Here is a 17,747-nt window from a genome sequence, read left to right as displayed (position 1 = left end):
AGTAAAGAATAGCAGTAATAGCATGAAAGAGAATGTACATTGGTAAAGGTGAAACAAATAAATAGTGAACATGTTTCTCTTCTCTACATGTATCTGTCCCTATCTATCAAGCAGCATTTTTCAGCACACATGAAAAATGGGCTAAACTAAAAATCTGACTAGGGTATACCTAAATAAATTGAGAGATTAAATAGAAATCTAGCTGTGTTGTAGCACCCAAGTCCAATACTTAGGTGTACTTTAAGTGTAGTGTCAAAGTCCTATACTTCTGGCACTACACTGGTTGCCGAGGGAATTCTGACGTGTGGTCCATATACAAACTGATGTCCACAAGTGTCCGTTGAGTTAATAAACAAACGTTTTATTCTTAGTAGCCTTTGTGCCAATCACTCCAGCATACAGTAAATAATAACATAAATAAACAGTCAAACGCACACAGACCTCCAGCTGTCATGTAACACAGTCGAAAACTGTTTGCCTCTGCCACTGGCAACACCTGCTGCTGATTACAGCCCTGTTAAGTACCTAGGCAACTTGGCCTTGACCAAGCCCTGCAGTGACATCATCAATTAATAAGTAATTAACAAGCAATCATATATATGGCTCAAATGCTCTTACACACTTGCTCCAACACCACTTTACCAGTGATGGTTTAATTCACTTAAACACTTCCTGCCAAGCAAGCAGTGTGAAATATTAGAATCACCCAAGTTTCCACTAGGTGGCAGCAGAGTCATTTCATGACAGGGAAACGTCACTCAGCTGATAAGATACTTGTTGATGCTCTGAAGCTGATGCTCTTAATCAGAGGAATTTAAACTTAAAGGAACTTAAATGTGCTGTTTTAATAGATAATGACATTGGTGTAGTGAGGCTTTAGCTGACTTTTTGCACTTCTTTACAACAACACTAGTAGCTTACACATGATAACTCACAACTGAAACACATTGCCTTCATGTGCTTTAGGCCTGCTCATTGAGTCAGTATCACAACAGCTCTTCATCAAACAAACATGCTTTATCCTGACTAGTTTTTGGTTTACCACATTTCAAATAATTGTAGTGGAGTAAAAAGTACAATATTTGCCTCTGAGATGTAGTGGAGAAGTAAAAGTATTGAACATTGGAGATACTCCAGTAAAGTCAAAGTTCCTCAAAATTGTACTTAAGTACAGTACTTACATACTAGTTACTTCCCGCCACTGATGTGTGGGACTGGGACATCCCCTCATCGACCATTATTCTGAAAAGAGAAGAGGGAGACGTTATTAAATAAAATAGAAATTGTCAAAGCTATATAGGGAGGTTTCCTGTTAGTAAACATGAGAGGAATATGACCGCGCAGCTGCGGGGGGAAGCCTATGGGTGCGTTTGGAAATTACGCACCGGAGCACACTCGCCTATTAGTTTGTATTGGCCAGTGCGCTCACTGCCGCTCAGGGCTGTATTTTCGAACGCGCCTTTCCCCCACTGACCCCCAGGCATGCGCAGATTGCGCATTCTGCTCTGTGATGACGTCGCGCGGAAATCCGTCTATATTGTGGACAGATAATCAGATAATTCTCCATATAACAATTATTTTAAAACAAGTGACATCAGTTTCAGTCTATTAGGCCTATTTGAATTATTGCCAGAACAATTTAATAATATTCCTATTTTTCCCCCAACATTTTATTAGGCCATATGTAATTTAGGCTATAGACAAATCATAACCTTCCCGAAAATACATCTACAATAATAATTAATACAAAGCCTATCAAATCAATAACGTAACCGCCTAAAACACTGTAAACAACATCTACCTATCCACAGTGGTGTAAAGACAAGACAAGACAAGTAAGTACATTTACTCAAGTACTGTATAGGTACCTGTACTGAGGTATTTTTACTTTACTGGAGTATTTCCAGTTTTCAGTAGGCCTGAATCTCACAATTCGCATTGTGAGCAGATCTGCTATATTTTCAAAAGATTTGTATACAATTTATACATTTGAAAACTTATGAAATGGGACATTCTGCATAATGAGTGCTTTCTACTTTTATCTCTCGGTACTTTAAGTACTTTTTGATACCAATTCTTCAGTACTTAGACTCAAGTAAATGTTGAATTCCGGCTTTTACTTGTAACAGAGTATTTCTACATTGCAGTTTTGATACTTCGTTTTACTTAAGTACAAAATGTGAGTAGGCTACGTTTTGCAATACAAAGCCTATCAAACGGGGGAGCTATCAAATCAAGAACATACCGTCTCTAAAACATAGTCTACCTAACCTATCCATTACCCAGGCAGCGAGTTCATGCGGATTTGAGTAGCCTAGTTGAAATGTTCTTTTTGGCAAGTAACACCGTCGTACTACAGATTATAAATGTTCTGGTCTTGCCGTCTGACATGTGCTCATCCGGGTCCTGCTGCGCGCGCGCGCACACACACACACACACACACACACACACACACACACACACTCTTTTCAGTTTCAGTCAATAGTTTAAAAAATAAATCTCATTTGAAGTTCACTGTGCAGCAGCAGGGGTTCCTGCTACATCATTTATCAAATCAGAAATTTCAACATCTATGTTTCGAGTAAAACATGTATAATAAAGCTAATGTTATGTGATTGTGAGCAGCAGAGAAAAGCACGCTACAGAAACGTGACATGTACAAAGGTTGTATAAGCAGCGGCTTATAGACCAACCACGTCTGTCCACTTCTCGTGTTTCTGTGGGTGGAGACCAGCGTTGCCATGTCCGCTTATTATAAGCCACTTTGGACTGTTTTTTCTGTAAAGTTGCTTGTATGGGCTTGTTTCTAACGCGTAGGCTACTTGCTTATTTAGGCTTGCTTCCACATTTTTTTTAAATTATTATTTAAACCAGTGGTTCATATTTTCATGAAAATGTTTTGTGCACCCGGAGCATTTGTGTTAGAATGTTTCAAAAAAAGAGATTCCAAATATTCCACATTTTATTGCAAGAGTTTTAACACGTGAAAATAAATTTAAAGTTGTGAGCTTGTAGATCATCGGCTGTAGATCTTGTAGATTGGCTAAGCTAGGTTGCATATTTTGGGCTTGTTTTCATAGACCTAGTTGCTTAATTCTCTCGCAAAATCTGGCAACGCTGGTCGCTGCACAGCCTGTAGCCTACTTCTCGTGTTTCTGTGGGTGTGGAGATGTTATGTTATGATGACTTAACTCTGCCGTTGTTGTCAGACAGCGTTGGATGTGTTGCTGAGTTGGGTATTTTCGCAGCCTTCGATCGTTTGTTGTTATTTTTTTTCCCTCGTACCGAATTGAACACTGAAGATTATCACTGAGTGATCACTGTTTTAACTGGGTGCTGCGTTGCTGATAAACATTCATTACTGCAGCAGCATTAGGGCTTTCTTCACATGTGACGTCTGCTTGTTACTGTATTATTATTATTACATAGATTGAACCACCACTTCTTCCAAAGATTTTTTTGTTGGCGATTTCTCTCTCGCGATGGACAATTTCATGGAGCAAGGTTGAAGCGGAAAATTACACGTTTTTCGGAAGTGAGAGTAGACACCCTTCAGTTGTCTTCAGTTTTTGTTCCCTCCTGTTCTATAAACGAGGTCAGCCTTTGTTTAATTAACAAAACGCGACAGACAGACGCCACTATGGTCGTTAATACCATCCACTGGTTCCGAAAGGGACTGCGTCTCCACGACAACCCGTCTCTGACCGACTCCATCAAGGGATCAGACACCCTGCGGTGTGTGTACATCCTGGACCCCTGGTTCGCAGGGTCCTCCAGTGTTGGCATCAGCAGATGGAGGTGAGAAGACTCGAATGTGTCCTCCTTGTGCTTTTGTGAATCAAAGTAAATGTCCCCACAAGTAGGCTAGTAGAATTTGACAGAATTGTTTATGGTTAAATTTATAATTGGGGGGTGAGATTAGGCATTTAGGGGGTTAATAGTGTCCATAAAATGTGTGTGTGTGTGTGTGTGTGTGTGTGTGTGTGTGTGTGTGTGTGTGTGTGTGTGTGTGTGTGTGTGTGTGTTTAGCAACAGAACAGCAACAGAACAGAAAAGCATGCCCATGGTGATGTGAGAACATCAGTTAGGCTATCCCCAAAGTAAGAGAGGGAGAGGGAGAGAGAGAGAGAGAGAGAGAGAGAGAGAAAAGGATTGACAATAGCTCTCCTGTTTCCTTAGTGTGGAGGCACAGTTAGATGTACAAGTAGACTACATCCCCTGTGTCCAAAAATAGTTCAAAATTTGTAATCCCTATCCGACTATATCAGATTGGAATTTGGGTTTGTTCAAATCAAACCTCCAAGAATAGCATTGGGATCACTTTGATAACCGATCTGTGATCATAGAATTATCTCAGCAAACATTATGTCAATAAGAAATATAAGTTTGATTAATCAAATAAAATCTTTGACACCCAAAATCCAAATCTGATCCATCCGGAGAGGGATTCAAAGTTTCGAACTCTTGGGCCCTGCACGTGCAAGTATGTTGCAGGGATTTACCCCTATAACCCCTATTACCCCGATTAACCTTTGATAATGAGTGGCAAGCAGGGAGGCATTTGGTACCTTTTTTTATGGTCATTGGTATGACTCGGCTGGGAATTGAACCCTGACCTCCCTTCCTCAGGGCAGACACTCTAATCCAGTGGATCCCCAAAACATCCCTGTCTACCAAAACAAACAGTGAAAACCAAAATACATGGAGAGGGCAATGTGTTTCTGCAGGTGAACACCACCACACTGCTCCGGAGACTGATAACTATTGGTATAGAGGGAAATGATTGGTAATTATTGTTTCGTTCTGAAAACACATGTACATCATGTATTGTGATCGAGAGGCAGTTGCCATGGTGGCGTACCATTATGTTTATGTAAGTCATTTTTCCCGCGTCGTGCTGTAAGTCTCCTGCTGCTCTGTCCTGTTCTTGAATGTACGGTACTTGGAATGAGGTCAGTGTGTTCCCAGCAGCGCTGACATGCATTGAGCGCACATGCAAATGCACACACACTCACACCCCCCAGCACCAGCCAAGACAGTGAGCTCTTACCCTTCTGCATTAACTGTTGAATGTCCTAAATACTGTACAGTTTGTACTGTAGACTTATATATGGTGAAGGATAGCTGCCTTGGTTCATGACAACTGTATTGATATGAGGGCAGTGAGGCTGGTCAGATTGAAGTACACTTTGGGGGCATAGCCTACCACTTTGTTTGCAGACAGCCTGGAAGAAAAGTAAGGATGCATATACATGTTATTTTAGTGAAACGAGAAGGGTACTTGATTTGGGCTGTTCTAATCTTTTTAGTCTTAGTCTCTGTTTCATTTGTGTAGGTTTAGGAGGATTAACCCTTGTTAAACTAGCCATTGAATCTCGTGTATTTTTACAGAATAATGCGTGTTTTCCTTGTGACTATGTAAGAAAATACACTTTGCAACGCTATTTTTCAGAAATTCACCTCAACATGACATTGTTATGACCTGTTAACAGATTGTGACTACAAGGATAGTAAATAGGGCCATTTTGGTGTTTGTTTGACCCTGATCTGGTTTGACCCTAACCTAACTGACCCCATCAGCAATAAAAGTTGACTAAGTTGATAAGAGTGACTTATTTTACTCCCTGGCAAGATCTCTGGTTTTGAAGTGTGCAAACTCAACATCCTCCTGACTAGTTCTCCTGAAGTTAGCTACAAGCTAAATCTATTGCAAATCAAATTATTATTAGTACACAGTAATTGACAACTTGGCCAATTTGAGACTTGGCCAGTAGAGGGCAGCATATTAACATTAAAGTGTCTTCTCACAGTGGTTCTCAAACTTATTGAGCTCACTGCACACTTACACACTAACTTTTACCACCACGGCACCCCTGAATTATTATGGCATTAATTCATCAATTTATGGCACCTTACATTTATGTCATATTATGGTACGTAATGTAAGCACATACATTTGACGCCATGGCCATCAACCGCTTTATCAGAACAATGACGCATATGCACAATGATACAAGATCAGGGATTCCTCCAGACCAGTTCAGTCTAGGGCTAGGTTTACCACGGAGACTGAATTATCAGTACCAAGACTAAACATCAGAAACATGGTATACCACTATGGCACTGTAATATGCTGTTTTTTAAAGAATGTTTTTCGTTTTCACTGTTGCTACACTTCAAATATAAAATAAGTGTGAACCCATCATATTGTATATTGTATTGCTATTGAAATATTTGGCGTAAATATTGAGATAAGAAATTATGTCCATATTGTGCAGCCCTCGCGTGCGCAAGCATGTGCCGTGCACCCTCCTCCAGTAGCAACTAGACTAAGTTTTTTTCTTGCAGGAAACCATGGAGATGCATCTGTTCTTTTCTTATTACATTCTGTTCTTTTCCATGTCTCATATCTCCTGGTCACATCATGTGTCCACCAGTACGGTATTCTCTGTTTGTAAAACCTTAGAACTTGTTGTGTGATACCGCCTGGTGTCATCTTGTTCTGCATGCTCACCAGTGCCACTCAACTGAACTATCACAGTCAAATGCCGCTCCTACTTACTCTGTTGAAAGACGTACCGTAGGACTATTCATATTCACATGTAAGGATGATTCATATGGTTTAAGTACAGTATCTGTCATGCTGGTGTAGTGATTTATGTGATTTATTAAATAGTGTATGCTATGTGAAAGAATACAAAGGGCCTCACTAAGCTGAGCATAACAGTGTTATGATACCGAATCCATTATGTCTGCAAATCAGATCACAGCTTTATTTAGATTTTTTGTCATGTTTTGATCTTCGCCTATTTTTTTATTTCACACCTGTCATTTAAAATGTGCTATAATATAAATAAACTTGACTTGAGATGATTGTTTCAGATAGTGAGTCAGTTGACCAAACATGTTCTCTGTTCACTCCCAGGTTTTTGCTGCAGTGTTTGGAGGATTTGGATACCAGTCTGCGCAAGCTTAATTCCCGTCTGTTCGTCATCAGAGGCCAGCCCACAGATGTCTTCCCTCGCCTTTTTAAGGTAAGATAGATTCTGTTTAATATTTTTACCTGCTGTCTTAGCCACTTGAACCCTTGAGTTCAAATTCTTGAGTTCTGGAAATGTCATAATCAGTGAAAATTCAGCTAAAACACTCAATCTACAAGCTTGTAGATCGGCTGTTTTGGGCGACAGGATTTGGTGTACGTAGAGGTAATAAAGAGGAGGACAGAGGACAGGGACAGACCCCTGGAGTACCCCGGTCAATGAAGTATAGGGTTTAAGTGGTTAATCATACAAACAGCAGTGACATCATCCCTGTAACCTAGAGTGACATTATCATAATAACCAAGCAAACAAACCTTGTGCAAAAAGTCTTGCCATAAACATTGAGCAAAGGTATCCCCAGGCACACAACTTCACAGTTTGAGAGTGGAGATAAAACAAGGCCTGTGGTTTGAAGGGGCAAACCTAAATCTTTGTCAGCAGCAGTTGATGGGTTTGCAAGTTTGGCACACAGCAGGGGAATTGGTACAGCCACTGCTAAACGACTGAGAAGGTGAGCCTAATGAAAACCCACCACATGAACATTGGCTTTTATTGCATTTTATGTCACCAACTCTGTCTGCAGAACGGCACACCCACGGCTACGGGTTAAGCTCAAAATAGCTGGAAATATTGCAGCTAATGTTTCGTTAAAGCCTGTGAAATGCAAGGGGAAAACATTGTGCTGTGGAGTTACAGTATCGGCTGAGTGCACCTGTTTATATCGCCCTCAAACTAGAGGCCTCATACTGGGTTCACGCTAGCGGCGACAAAGAGACAGGCCATTTTCAATGGAAGCCAGTGACATGAAGATACAAACCGACGCCCGACACGTATCGCTGCGTCACAAGCTATAATGACACAGCACTTCAGTGACGCAGTGAAGCATCAATCAATCATATGTTTTTGTTTCACCATTTACACTACCTGTCTCACAATTCTTGCTTGTAATGGGAGAAAACAAATTCTTGCTGTCAGATTTCCTGTTCTTTTTAACCCAAGCCTTTATATTTTTGTTGCTCATCGCTCGTACATAAGGATGCACGCTTGACGACATCAAGGAGCACGTTGAGCAACACTTTAGCAGCGACTCAGCGACAGTGTAGCTGACCACGCTTGGTCGTTTTGTGGCTGCTAGTGTGAATGCAGCATGATACCTACTTAATCTGTTCTGGGCCAGTGTCTGTAAATCTGGGCCATTGTCTAGCATGAAACCTGTGTACTGCTTACCTGTGTACTGCTTATGACACCCCCATATCTTCAAAGCCTGATCCAACCCCACAACCCCTCCCGCTCACTCAGATCAGCTAACACAGGGAAGCTGTCTGTACCTTCCCTAAAACATCCGGTACAACACTCCACATGTCCCAGATTCTTCTCCCTTCTAGCTCCCAAACTGCAGACTCACAGCCGGGCCGGCTGGCGTAGCTGTTCGGGGTTCACGGACAGCTACGCCAATGTTGTCATTAGGCTGCTAATGCAGCTTTATGACAGGGTGTCGTGGGTTCAAATCCCGATCCCTACGACCTTTGCTGCATGTCACTCCCCATCGCTCTCTCCCCATTCCCTCTAAGTCTACTGTATACTATGAAATGAAGGCAGAAAAAGACCCAAAAAAATGACTGCAGACTCAAGGTCATTACACACCGGCGATTATGCGAATATACGCAAAATTCGGACTCGTTCCGAATAATTAAAAGACGCTTTTTCGCTTCGCTTTTTCGCTCCATGGAAGCTTGCATTGACTTTATAAGGTTTTAAAAAAAAACGTATTATTCGCATGAAAAAAACGCCCCCAGTGTGTAAGGAGCTTCACTCCCAATTTTCCGCCGTAATCTGAAGACTCATCTCTTCAGACTCCACCTTAGCCCTTTCCTTGCCTTGACAACCATGCAGTCTTATGCAAAAGTTAAAAAAAAAATTATTTAGTTTTGCATGTTCTCCCCGTGTCTCCTAGGGTAGTTAATACCCTCACAAAAACATGTAGTAATCCTGGTCGCTATACTGCCTCCCCCATGACAGCCGGGGCGCCTGATGGAGGGGAAGGGAACTGGTTGGAATAACGTGTTCCTTCCACGCGCTACGTCCAACCAGGGAAACTCCCCCCTGTCAGGTGACAAGAAGGTCAGTTGGCTCTCATGCACTGAAGGAAGCATGAGCTCGGCCCTGGCCTCCCTGGCTGTGAGGGACTGGTGTAGCGCTGGTGTAGGGCTGGTGTCGCGCCCAGGATCACTTAGAAAATTGGCACCGGGTGAAAAAAATGGGTTACAAAAATCGCGGGATAAAAATTATTAATTAAAAAAAAAAAAAAAAAAAATTTAGACGCCAGGTTAGGCATCTTATAGTTTATATAGTTTCAATGTAAAAAAAAAATGTGTCGGTATTATACTGTTTACAACTTTAGACTGATGTTATTGTAGGTTCTTGGTTTACCTATGATCCTAGATTACTGCGCCACTAAGTTACTACACTGTCTCTATGCATTTGATGTACAATTATGTTACCTTGCTTAGTGCTTACTGTAAGTCGCCCTGGATAAAGAGTCTGCTAAATGCCTAAATTGTAATTACAAAAAGGGGGGGGGGGGGTAGATGAGATACTGTAGCTTAAAAATACTGTAGTCATTAAGGCAAGCTTTCAATTTGAGATCTTCTTCAAGGCAATATTTAATCACTGAAATGGCAGAAACATCACTGCAATCTACTGAATGCAGGCTTCAGGACATAAAATTGAATTAGCCAGTATTGGCCTGCAAACCATACTACATCAGTTATGCATAATTTGCGATTAATCCTATCAGGGTCATGAGACGCCATTTGTTCTGCATGTTAGACAAGGAAAGAATAATATTTACCATGAAGACCATGGCTTTTAAGCTCTCTATCTCACTTCCATCATTGCTAGTGCTCTGGTACAAATATTATAACACGGTAAAAGGTCTGCATTTCTATAGTGCCTTTATCCAAAGTGTTTTACAATGTGCTTGACATTGACACACTTGACGGCAGAGGCAAATATGCAAGTCACCAACCTGCTCATTGAGCAGCAGTCAGGGGTTCAGTGTCTTCCTCAAGGACACTTCTACATGCAGAACCAGGGATCAAACAAGGAACCTTCCAGTTCCAAGCAGAGACGCATTATAAGGACAATATCAGACAGACACCAGAACCAAGGACATGTGTTTTCAATTAATCTAACATGGTTAAAATGGAGTTTGACGTTGCTGGAGTGCTCACAAAATCCAGAGTAGATGATATAAGGACCACAAACATGTGAAATATCCCAATCGGCATCGGACTAAAAAAAAAGTTCCTGAACGCCTAATCTCTGAACCTGACATGAACTTGTGTGTGTGTGTGTGTGTTTCTTTGATCCACAGGAATGGCGCATCAACCGTCTGTCTTATGAATACGATTCAGAGCCGTTTGGCAAGGAGCGTGATGCTGCCATCCAGAAGCTGGCCAACAAGGCCGGGGTTGAAGTCATGGCGCGGATATCACACACACTCTATGATCTAGACAAGTGAGTGACCACTTGAGTTCATGGAAATATACCATGTTACATCAGAATCAGCTTTATTGTCACAAAGTGGTCAATCAGACTAATCGATTTAGTTGATTATCAAAAAATCTATTAGAATTATTTTGTGATTTTAAAAAAAAGAAAGAAAAAAAATCCCCAAAACGTGCTTCTCGATTGTTCCATTAATCGACAAATCCATAGAATAATTGCCACGGAGATGAGCAATAGTTGCAGCCCTAGTTGTGTGTGATATGTCTGCTGACCCAATATTTTCGCCCTTTTCAATCTAAAGGATCATAGAACTAAACGGTGGTCAGGCCCCTCTGACCTACAAACGCTTCCAGGCCCTCATCAGCCGTATGGACAGTGTAGAAATGCCTACAGAGACCATCACGGCTAAGGTCACCAGGACATGCGCCACACCAGTCAGTGATGACCATGATGACAAATTTGGGGTACCCTCCCTGGAAGAGCTTGGTGAGTTTCCATCCGCATTTGTTCAAATTTATTTTCTCAAGGTTGTGTACATATTACTAAAGCCCGACAGACACATCGGTTTGGCTGATCCAGTATATTGCCCTTTATTTGACACTTTTTGAGACATCGGTATCAGAAATTATACAGCCGATGTGTCCCAATGTTTTACCACTTTCATGGGCCACAAATCTAGCATCGGTTGGGCTCTGAATAATGCTATGAACCATTTCTTAATATACTGTACTATGATAAGCCTGGCTGGATTTAACAATGTGTTTGGCCTTTCCAGGTTTTGAGACAGAGGGCCTGTCCACAGCGGTATGGCCAGGCGGAGAAACAGAAGCACTCACAAGGCTAGAGAGACACCTGGAGAGGAAGGTGAGGCATGCATAAAAATGCATATCTGTCATGCCAACCTTTGACTTTCCAAGAGAAAGTCAGTTTCACGTTGACTGCTTCAGAAATGTAGAAAGATTGACAGAAATGTCTCATTTCAACAAGAAATAGAGAAAACCAATAAACACTGCCAGTGCCAGTCTCTCTGAAATGTTCACCTCCCTCTGATCTTTGGGGAACACAACCAGGAGCATTGGCTCCCATGCAAAATTACCGGATTTCAGATTTGGGAAAGGAGGTTGCGCTTCAGCAATGGAATTCTCAGAGGAGACCTACGACCAAAATCCAGTGAGCATATTGCAAAAAATATGAAACGGGTAGCACATCTAAAATTTCAGGTCAAGTAGGACAAAACACAAAAATGTCACTTAATTCATAATAGATGTGATATCTATATATGATGTGAGTGGAAGAAAAGAAAAGTAATGTGAGTATTTTGTCCTCCTTGAACTGAAATTGGAGATGTGGAATATGCTCATCATGATTATATTATGTTGTGCTCTTGGTTTACTTGTCTATTCCGTTGAGAGGTGGATAGACACGGCACACTGTCTTCGCTTGCTCTATAAAGAAACACATTTTATTAAAATTGTATTAATATTTATAAAAACTGTGTTTCTTTATTGAGCAAGCAAAGACTGTGTGTGTTTATTTTATTAAATCTTTTACATACAACTGGCCATTAATATGACTACTTCTGATGATTTCTTTTATGTAGTTGGAACCCAGTTGATAAGGTATTAAGGTATTAGTCTCTTCACCATCTCAGTGGTGACATGTTATATTGTGGTAGTGACAGCTATTTGGCTTTGTTGCAGGCATGGGTGGCCAACTTTGAGCGTCCTCGTATGAATGCTAATTCCCTGCTGGCCAGCCCCACAGGCCTCAGCCCCTACCTGCGCTTTGGCTGTCTCTCCTGTCGACTGTTTTACTTCAAACTCACAGATCTGTACAAGAAGGTATGAGAGCACATGAACATATACTGTCTATACCTGTGGTTCTCAAACTTTTTCATGTCCCAAAATGATATGTATTTGGCTGCGGACCCCAAAAATAGCAGATCTATAGCAGCATTTTTCGAATAGCCAACGTATAAAATATGGTTAAAATGATTGTGACGCTATATTAACACATTTTGCTGGGAACCCCTGGTACCCCCCCAAGGACTCCTTGGGGTCCCCGGACCCCACTTTGAGAACCAATGGTTTATACTGTATTCACAGCTAAAAGGTGTATGGTTGCATCCTTAGTTCAAGTATATTTAACCACTTAAACCCTGGCGTCCCTATTATGGACATGTATTATTTAGTCAAAAGTTTTTAAAAAACTGCAGAAATAGCAGATCTGCAAAATCACAACACGTCATGGCATGAGCTTGTAGATCAGCTATTTTCGCTATTCGTCGTAGGACAGTGGTTTTAAGTGGTTAACCATTTCCAATAAAAAGTTTACAGAGTAATTAAGTTATTTTCCTCTGACCAGGTAAAGACAAACAGCTCCCCACCGCTCTCCCTGTATGGGCAGCTGTTGTGGAGGGAGTTCTTTTACACCACTGCCACCAATAATCCACGCTTTGACAAGATGGAAGGAAACCCGGTTTGTGTTCAGATCCCCTGGGACAGGAATCCGGAAGCGCTGGCCAAGTGGGCCGAGGGACAGACAGGCTTCCCCTGGATAGATGCCATCATGACCCAGCTGAGACAGGAGGGGTGGATCCATCATTTGGCGAGACACGCCGTGGCCTGCTTCCTCACCAGAGGAGACCTGTGGATCAGCTGGGAGGAAGGCATGAAGGTAAACCTGCCATCTCAGCAGAAATCGGTGGAGAATGTTGGAGCGACGGGTGTAATACTATAATCCATTAAAGGAGAATTTCGCCCGATGTTTTTCTTACCTTTTTTATGATATCCTAGGACGAGTGGTACAGTAGAACAATTTCATAACTCCATCCCAGGTCCGCCGCAGCTAAAAACCTGCGCCTATGGGACTTAAAATCGTGTATTTTACTAGCTTTTTTTGGGTCTGACGTTCACGTGACAGAACACTATGCAACGTGATTGTCTTGAATGCGCCCCACCGGAAGTCGATAGCTTCCGGTGTAAAATGTACAGACGCAAATCAAAAAATAAAGCCATTCTTTGGAATGTGGTCTATGTTTAGATAATAGGCCAATATATGGAAAAAGCTGTGAATAGATAATGATGTATTGATGCCAGTATGGTCATATAGTTTCCTACGCCTCTGCCTGTTATGCTTTGGGGTTTGTTTGCACAGGAAGGGTGAGATTCTGCTCAATCTGCTTGCCATGATTTACATACACGACTGTTCCCTGTGTGGTTGCTTTCTCCAGGTGTTTGAGGCCATGGTTTAAATACACGACTGTTCGTTGTGTGGTTGCTTTCTCCAGGTGTTTGAGGCCATGGTTTACATACACGACTGTTCGTTGTGTGGTTGCTTTCTCCAGGTGTTTGAGGCCATGGTTTACATGCATGGCTGTTCCCTGTGTGGTTGCTTTCTCCAGGTGTTTGAGGCCATGGCTTACATACATGACTGTTCGTTGTGTGTTTGCTTTCTCCAGGTGTTTGAGGCCATGGCTAACATACATGACTGTTCGTTGTGTGTTCGCTTTCTCCAGGTGTTCGAGGAGCTGTTATTAGATGCAGACTGGAGCGTAAACGCCGGCAGCTGGATGTGGCTCTCCTGCAGTTCCTTCTTCCAGCAGTTCTTCCACTGCTACTGCCCTGTGGGATTCGGACGACGCACAGACCCCAATGGAGATTTCATACGGTGAGAGACGATGGCAGCTCTCGTCCCTGATCACATGCATGTCACAATGCACCGCCCCTTCTGCAAGCAAATGATCTGTGTGTTCTTCGCATTACATACAGATTAGCTTGGCAGGCATTTCAAAAGGCGAGTTTGCCACGGTTCCGTCAAGAGAGCTGTAATGAATTGAGTACTTAGAAGGAATAAAAATAGAAGTAAGGCCACTGAGTTTGATTATGCTGATATACATGCTTTGTCAAAGGTGGTCAAACATCATTTTGTTTTATGATACAGTTGTAACATCCTAAATCAGCAATCGTATCTTCCGTTATTCCACATTTGACTACATTAACCACTTAAGCCATATACATCATACTTTGTCATATGACGAATAGCATAAACAGCCTTTCTGCAAGCGCATAACATGTCACATTGCGACACGTGTGCTTGTTGATTTTCCCTAAATCTATCATGTTAGTCTAATAGGGAATAGTGATGCCAGGTTGGATTTGGTTAATAATTTCTGTTCTTCTCTCTCCATTCTGCTATTTCTCTGACCTCTCCAACCCCACCATAGACGTTATATTCCCTTATTGAAAGGCTTCCCGGCCAAGTACATCTATGATCCGTGGAACGCCCCAGAGGAGGTCCAGAAGGCTGCCAAATGTATCATAGGGGTCGACTATCCCAAGCCCATGGTGCACCATGCTGAGGCCAGCCGTCTCCACATAGAGAGAATGAAGCAGATCTACCAGCAGCTCTCCTCCTACAGAGGACTGGGTAAGAACATGACCCACTAGCTAATATCATGTACAGCAGTTATTACCAACCTTTTTAACCTCGAGGACCCACAACTTGATGTATTATTTATTTATTTTTTTATTTATTTTTATCTCCCCAATCTACACTGTACAATCGTGTTGATTTAACTCCAAATTGCACAAAAGCGGGTCCATTTGGTTCCATTTGTACACTTTTGTAGTTGCAGACTTTCTTAGGGTCCATTGGTTCTTAACTATCAATCGTTTAGCTGGGGACCCCCTGGAACCCCCTCAAGGACCCCGGGCCCTGGGGGTCCCCGTACCCCACGTAGAGTACCACTGGATATACAGTCTTTCCTGGCTATGCCTGAGAATATATTATCCATACAAAGCAAGTCCAAACATTTTGGGCAGTGGGCAGATGCAGGAATAAGTGTAGTTCATCACTGGAGTTCAGCACAACGTTGGCAGTGTTTCAGAGCCAGAGAACGCTGCTCAGCGTGATGGCTGCTAATGGATTAGCCCTACAACAAATGATAATGTTGAACATGGCGGTAGTGTCCTCTTAAATCAAAGGTTCTTAATGTGATAGTTGAGAGTGTCTTACTGTAGGCCTGAGATGAATATTTGCCATGACTGGTGTTTACATGAGCTGGCATGGCTTTTAATACAATATGTATAGTTGTAAAATAGTATGTCTACATTTTATTTAGTTTTGACAATGGACACATTTAGCTGATAATCAAATAATATATATTCCAGATTCAACCAGGTGATAGTCTGCTCCACAAAACAAAACAATTTAAATATGACAATGATAAATGTATTTCAACTATGGACATTCGTTTACTCTGCAGGCCTATTGGAAACAGTACCCATGAATGTAAACAACGGGAGAAGTAATGTTGGCGGAGTGGTTACGGGGACTGGCCTAGGTGCACGGATATCTACGGACAACCCATCCATGCAAATGGTATCCTGTCAAACAGGTAGATAATGTTGGTTGAATTCTTACATGAGTTGATGAAAAAGTGCTCTTTTCACTGGATAACAGACATGCACATTTTACAGATGACATGATGCATAATTGACTCATGAACTGTATATAAAAGCAAATCATAAATAATAACTTAATCAATTTCATTGTTTCTTTTTCCAGCAGTTAGAGGACAAGCCAGTCTGAAACGACGTATTGATGACCCCACACCAGCGAATGGTTCTAAAACCTGGAAGCAAAGCAATTAGTGTACTTAAAAGAAGAAGAAGAATGATGGTGCCCTCTCAGTCCACGGCCCTTATTCTATCATACAGCAGTCACCACCTGTAGTGTGTCCTGACCTGACCCACAGTCTGTCTATTCTCTTGGGTCTGTCTTAACATTGGGTGACTCAAATAGACCAGTAGTTGTTGCTGATGATGACGATTGGCCCTTTAAGGGGCCAACTTATTTTTTCCCCCTCTGGAGCACATCCACAACGTGGGTCCTGCTTCATGTCATGTCCATATGTCCATCCAAAGATGCAGAACAATGTAATTACTAGATATCAAATTTCTCTGTGATTCATGTATATATGTATATGTATATATAAAAGAAAAACTATAAGGCACAACCTCATGAAAGTATTAGTAATGAGGTGTGTAACATTGATGTTCAATGTACAATTATGTGTAAATTGGACAGTGGCAAAGCTGTCATGTTTTTTATAGCGTCACCCCCAAAGGATGTGGCTTTTTTCGACTACGAAGTGTTTCCCAGAACATTTCATTACTGGAACATTTCCAGAAGCTTCCAGAAATTCTGGCAGTGACACAGAAGGTCCCAGGTTAGATTCCTGGCCTGGGCAATGTTTCAAGGTGTACCCGAGCAAGACACTTAAATATATACTGCTCCCTGCGCTCAGGTCTGACGACTTGAAAGCTGAAAATGGAATTTCCCCCAGGGGATCAAATAGGTCAAATTATGTACAAGGAATTGATGCTCATCAGCCCTGTTGTTTGCAAGGTTAGCCATAGACAGGCAGACAGACACACAGGCTGACCCTCTTCTAGCTTGCCCCCTAGGTGTCATGTGCAAACTGCAGACGTTGCGCCACCTACTTGTCTTCATTCCTCTTCACGTTGTATGCAGATATTTCAACAAACACAATGGAAGACACTGTCAAGCTAATATCTTCGATCTTCCTTTAAATTTCACAGTCTGTCTGTGTGTCTGTCTTTTTAGAAGTCATTGACTGATGTACCGTAATTAGCCTCCAAGTACTCTGACAAACGGGTACTGCACTAGTTCTTTATACTAATGATGTACACTTATGTGAATGCAACCTGCACGATTTGATGAAAATGGTGGTGTTGTGTTGCTTGAGTGCCTGGTGGCAGTGTCATCACCTCAACCTGACCAATCTAAAATTTAGTACAAACTCCATATCGCCTAAATTAAGGGCCTAAATTAGCCACAGCCTATGTATGGAAACAAATCCACAACCTGTGAAACACATTGGTCTTGTAGTCGAAAAGATTCACATTTTGTAAGTAATTATTTATAACTAAAACTTTATAGTTTATAGTTATTATGCCATGACGTGTTGTGAGTTAACTTTATAGTTATAACTTTTGTACATTTTGTCAGGATTTCAGCAATCACTTTTGTAAATATTAAAGGGAATCACTGATACTCTATTGTACTCTCAATGCATGTATTTATATCTTCCATTTGATTGTAAATGTATTATTTTTGTATGATGACTCTTTAAATGTTATGAGTTGACAATAAAATAAAAAATATGTTCCA

General features: G+C 41.6%; 1 protein-coding gene across 3 annotated transcripts; it reads left to right on the top strand.

Moving 5' to 3' along the window:
• The first annotated feature begins 3,177 nt into the window (after nucleotides 1-3,177).
• Nucleotides 3,178-17,747, top strand: cry1b (cryptochrome circadian regulator 1b). 3 transcript variants are annotated; one of them, XM_084059737.1, is made up of 11 exons: nucleotides 3,178-3,798; nucleotides 6,926-7,034; nucleotides 10,417-10,559; nucleotides 10,852-11,036; nucleotides 11,326-11,414; nucleotides 12,251-12,391; nucleotides 12,915-13,226; nucleotides 14,068-14,219; nucleotides 14,776-14,978; nucleotides 15,817-15,948; nucleotides 16,128-17,747. In XM_084059737.1, exons 1-11 carry the CDS (start codon nucleotides 3,641-3,643, stop codon nucleotides 16,202-16,204), a joined length of 1,701 nt encoding a protein of 566 aa, XP_083915863.1. In that variant the 5' UTR covers nucleotides 3,178-3,640; the 3' UTR covers nucleotides 16,205-17,747. The 3 variants fall into 3 exon arrangements, with proteins under 3 accessions (XP_083915863.1, XP_083915862.1, XP_083915861.1); XM_084059736.1 differs by having other exon boundaries at nucleotides 16,122-17,747; XM_084059735.1 differs by having other exon boundaries at nucleotides 16,119-17,747.

Source organism: Gymnoscopelus microlampas, assembly GCF_963454915.1.
Source record: "Gymnoscopelus microlampas genome assembly, chromosome: 6".
Lineage (NCBI taxonomy): Eukaryota > Metazoa > Chordata > Actinopteri > Myctophiformes > Myctophidae > Gymnoscopelus > Gymnoscopelus microlampas.
Note: the sequence above shows the minus strand (reverse complement) of the source record. Positions and strands in the feature narration are given on the sequence as shown.